Consider the following 4,371-nt stretch of genomic DNA (forward strand, 5'->3'; position numbering starts at 1 on the left):
ATAGGGATGAAATCGTTTAGGGATGAACGAGTTTAAGAGTTTTTAAGAATTTTAGACAAATATTTTATAAGATAGTATAGATTATTAAATAGATTGTTTATAAAGAATTAATATTTAGAAAAAGTATTTTGACTTTTATTCTTATATACATTTTTTGATCGTTTCTTAATTCTTTTAGATAAAAACATTGAGAGCCAAAAACATTTGATCAAACAATTACATATGATGTGATTTTGTTCACATATGAATATTTGATACTCCACAAACGATTTTTTATGGACCATTTTAGATTGAATGTGGTGTTTAACATATCTGATTTAAAAATGTCTCACATAAATGAGTAAAAAATTCCCCACTTCCCCGTTTGAAGACAAAGATGGAGATGTAATCATATTCCCCAACAGTGAGACAAGAAGTCGGGTATAAAGACTGGGGATTAGAGACGGAGATGTGGATTAGGGTCACCGTCTCATTTCCATGACTAAGAAGAGAGAGAAAGTTTACGTCTTGTTTTTTAGGGTACCAAATCTTTTGTTTTTTGTTTTTGTTTTAAAGGAAATAAAAGAAGGGCTAATAAAACACGAATATATCTATTGCTCAATAAAAACACGTTTGAAGCTCTTATCATAAAATAAAAAAGCAGTTTTATATGTTCGTCTTATTTAAATAAGTCATCTTAAAAACAAAAACACCTTAAAAATTAATAAAAGAAAATTTCAAGTTTTTGCTTATTAATAAAATGTTAAAACATGTTTCAATTAGGGGTGGCAATGGGTCAGGTTGGGTTGGGTTCGGGTTCAACCCATTTATTAAACAGGTTGAAAATCTCAACCAAACCCAACTCATTTAATTAAATGAGTTGAGATTTTTCAACCCAACCTAACCCAACCTGTTGGGTTAATGGGTTGACAACGGGTTGGCCTGTTTACGATTTTCTTAACCCAACATGTTAAATAAATGGATTGAACCTGAGTTGATCTATTTAATTTTAAAATTTTAAATTAAAAAAAGAACTAGCGTATTTAACTTTTTTGAATAAAACATAACACAACCATAAATACAACCAAATCGTTCAAAGTTTGAATAAAATACAACCACAACCACAAATACAACCAAATTGTTCAAAGTTTGAATAAAACACAACCACAACAAATATATTGTTCAAAATAAGTTGAATTTTTTTAAATTCTAAATAACTCGACTTCCACTTTCATCAATCCCAATTTTACTCTCGTACCTAAAATCCTAAGACCATTAGTCCATCAACAAGTGTAATTCATGCGTACAAAACAACAACTTATATGTAGCTTGTATAATTATCTCAATGAGGACGAATGATAACAATTCTTTCTGAGGTATAGATACAGTGATAGAAACAGATAGCCACACCACACAAATAACAAATTCAAACTTGAAAGAAATCACTAAAGTTCGATAGAGTCATAAAGTAACAAATAATCAAAGAGAAACATGAAATTCATATGATCTATACGAAGTTTAACAACAAAATGCTAAACAAACATGATCATAAAGAACTACTCTGCTATCGCTCAACAACGTCTCAAGCCCTCAACCTCAAATCGGAAATTGAAAGTCTGAAACCAACCCAAATCTTTGATTGGGGAAGGTAGAACTCAAAAGTAGGGGAAAAGATTGATAATCGAAGCGTATGAAGATTGAAGAATTGAGGGCAAAGCGTCAAGACTCATGATACTGATTAGTAATGAAGCGTATGAAGAATTAATTATTGAATGATTGAAATCGAAGAGTCATCATGAAACTTGGGCCAATTTATTTAAGAATAGACAAAGTAAAAAATAAAATAGATATAATATTAAGAATAAAATAATTTATATAATATTTTAAGTGAGTTGAAAATAAGTTGAAAACATGTCAAAAAATTCAACCCAACCCAACCCATTTATTTAAATAGGTTAGACAGGTTGATCTATTTATTAAAATGAGTTGAAAATCTCAACCCAACCTGCTAATTTTGGGTTGGGTTCGGGTTGGGTTAATGGGTTGGGTTATTTTTTGCCACCCCTAGTTTCAGTGTTATATTCGTCCAAAAATGCTTAGAGGTGTTTAAGATTACTTATAAAAACAACTTATTGACTTATTCTGATATGACATCGGTAATAAACACTTTTGAGTGTTTGGATAAACAACTTATACCGGTACCAAACCGGTAATAAGAAGTTAAACTATTCTAACTTATAATAAGTTGATAAATACTTTTTTAGAAAAATATAAATTGTTTCAAATAAACAATCTCAAACACTTGTTTAACAGAATTTGAACTAACATATAAGCATTTTTTTTTTAGATAATGAAAGATTTAGCATAGAAACTCGAATTTCTGTGTGTGTGTGTGTATTTTAACTTAAAAGATTATGGAGAAGAGATAAAAGAAAAGGTTCTGGATTTGGATAACACATACGGAGACAGAGATGGCGTCGGCCTCTTCTCTCATAATCTCTTCAACAATCCCACTTTCATCTTCTTCAAAATGGGTTTCAATTCCCATGTCCTTTTACCTAAATAACAATTGCTGTAATCGATTCAGTTTCCGTAAAACCACCTCTACGGTTTCCGTAAACCCCTTACGCCCCACTTCAAGAAACCCTAAAACCCTAGTTGTTAAAGCTGCTGAATACAAATTTCCAGACCCAATTCCCGAATTTGCTGAAGCTGTAAGCATAATCACTTCTGGTTTTATGCTTTTTGTTTTATTTTCTACCTGATTGATGGAATTTGACTGAACGCCTTCTATGTGTTTGTTAAAATGTCTCTTTGTTGGATGGTTTAGGAGACCGAGAAATTTAAGAGTCATCTCATCGAGAAACTATCAAAGAAGGACGTATTTGAAGATTCTGTTGATGAAGTGGTTGAAGTCTGTACTGAGGTATTCTGGAATCCCCTGCTGCCCATACACATACAAACACATTTCAATTTTGAGAATTTGGTTTAAATGCGTGGTGGCTTTCGATATATACATATATACACACACATATATATACATACACACACAAAATAATGATTATCATTTGGAAGAAAACCTTGAAGATTTTCTAAGTGATTTTTTGGGGATTCTTGATTAGAATCTTTTTTATAAGTTAAAATCAAGAGCAATTGTTCACAAATGTTAATCACTATGAGAATTTGGTGCTTTTTGGTAGATCTTGGACACAATTACAAAAATTTAATTGATTCTTTACCACTTACCAATAGCCTTATCATATCCTTACCTAAATTCATCCAATTGTTTTCCATTTATACATAAAAAACTCTTGTATTTAAGTACCCTTTTATGCCAATGTTATGAATAGATCTTTGCAAAATTCATGCATGAGGAATACGGTGGCCCGGGAACTCTCATGGTTGATCCTTTTTGGGAGATGGCTGATACCATTAACCAGGGTGAATTGCCTGGAGGGCCGCAAGCGGCTCGTGCTGCAGTTAAATGGGCACAAGATCACGTTGATAACGACTGGAAAGAATGGAATGGCAATTAACACAACAGCAACCGTGGTCTTTCATGGCAGCTTGATCATATCTACTGTTACACAAGTAGTCAGATTGATGTCCAAGAGGTACCAAGTGGCAACAAATGCACAAATCCTGTGCCAAAGTTAATGAGATAGCCTATTGTAGAAGTTCCATATTTTTGTAATGTAGGTCACTGAACAAGTTTTTTGCCTAATAGATCAGGTTTACTATTTGAGGTAGAGGTCAGGTCATAGTAATACCCTTCCCCCCTATATCCCACCCCGATGGGATATAATGAGCTGAGTTGGTTTGGTTTATCAAGTTCTAACTCTGCCTGCTCATATACTACTTCACTCTAATTTTCTTCTTGAGAAATGGGATAGAGAATTGTCAAAAGATGTGTGTTACAAAGAACTAGCTTGTAGCTACCAATTTGACCATCTCTTGTGAACCATTTTGTCTCTGTCAGTGGACCGGTAACTTTAGGTGTCCGGGTCATTTTGCGTGCACTTCGAATAATTCCATGGAGCCTTGAAGATAGCAGTCAAGAAATTCCAAGTGGCATGAGGAGACTCTTACAAAAAACCTATGTGTCTCGTGGTCCTTACCAAATCAATCACGGCAATGCTGCATAATAGTCATAGGTAGAATCCCTTAACGGAGATGAGACGATCATAAGGGCATGAGCTTGTTATGATTTAGCACAATGTTGAAAAGGATCGATGATAAGTCACAGATCGATGGTCAACAGTAGTTAGCAAAACTTTGTTGACTTTATCGAGGACAATAGTTGACAAAGAATGTGAGATCAGTGACGTTTCGGTCTTTTTAGAGGTCCTGTTACATCCAAAACTTTTGATTACATTGGATAAATGTGATCAT

General features: G+C 33.4%; 1 protein-coding gene across 1 annotated transcript; it reads left to right on the forward strand.

Annotated features, from left to right (window-relative positions):
* The first annotated feature begins 2,409 nt into the window (after positions 1 to 2,409).
* Positions 2,410 to 3,728, forward strand: LOC112527696 (protein PLASTID REDOX INSENSITIVE 2, chloroplastic). The gene is made up of 3 exons (XM_025138462.1): positions 2,410 to 2,693; positions 2,810 to 2,905; positions 3,330 to 3,728. The coding sequence occupies exons 1-3, from the start codon at positions 2,451 to 2,453 to the stop codon at positions 3,513 to 3,515; spliced, it is 525 nt and encodes a 174-aa protein (XP_024994230.1). The 5' UTR covers positions 2,410 to 2,450; the 3' UTR covers positions 3,516 to 3,728.
* Positions 3,729 to 4,371: the final 643 nt, after the last annotated feature.

Source organism: Cynara cardunculus (genome assembly GCF_001531365.2).
Source record: "Cynara cardunculus var. scolymus isolate 2C chromosome LG 15, CcrdV1, whole genome shotgun sequence".
Lineage (NCBI taxonomy): Eukaryota > Viridiplantae > Streptophyta > Magnoliopsida > Asterales > Asteraceae > Cynara > Cynara cardunculus.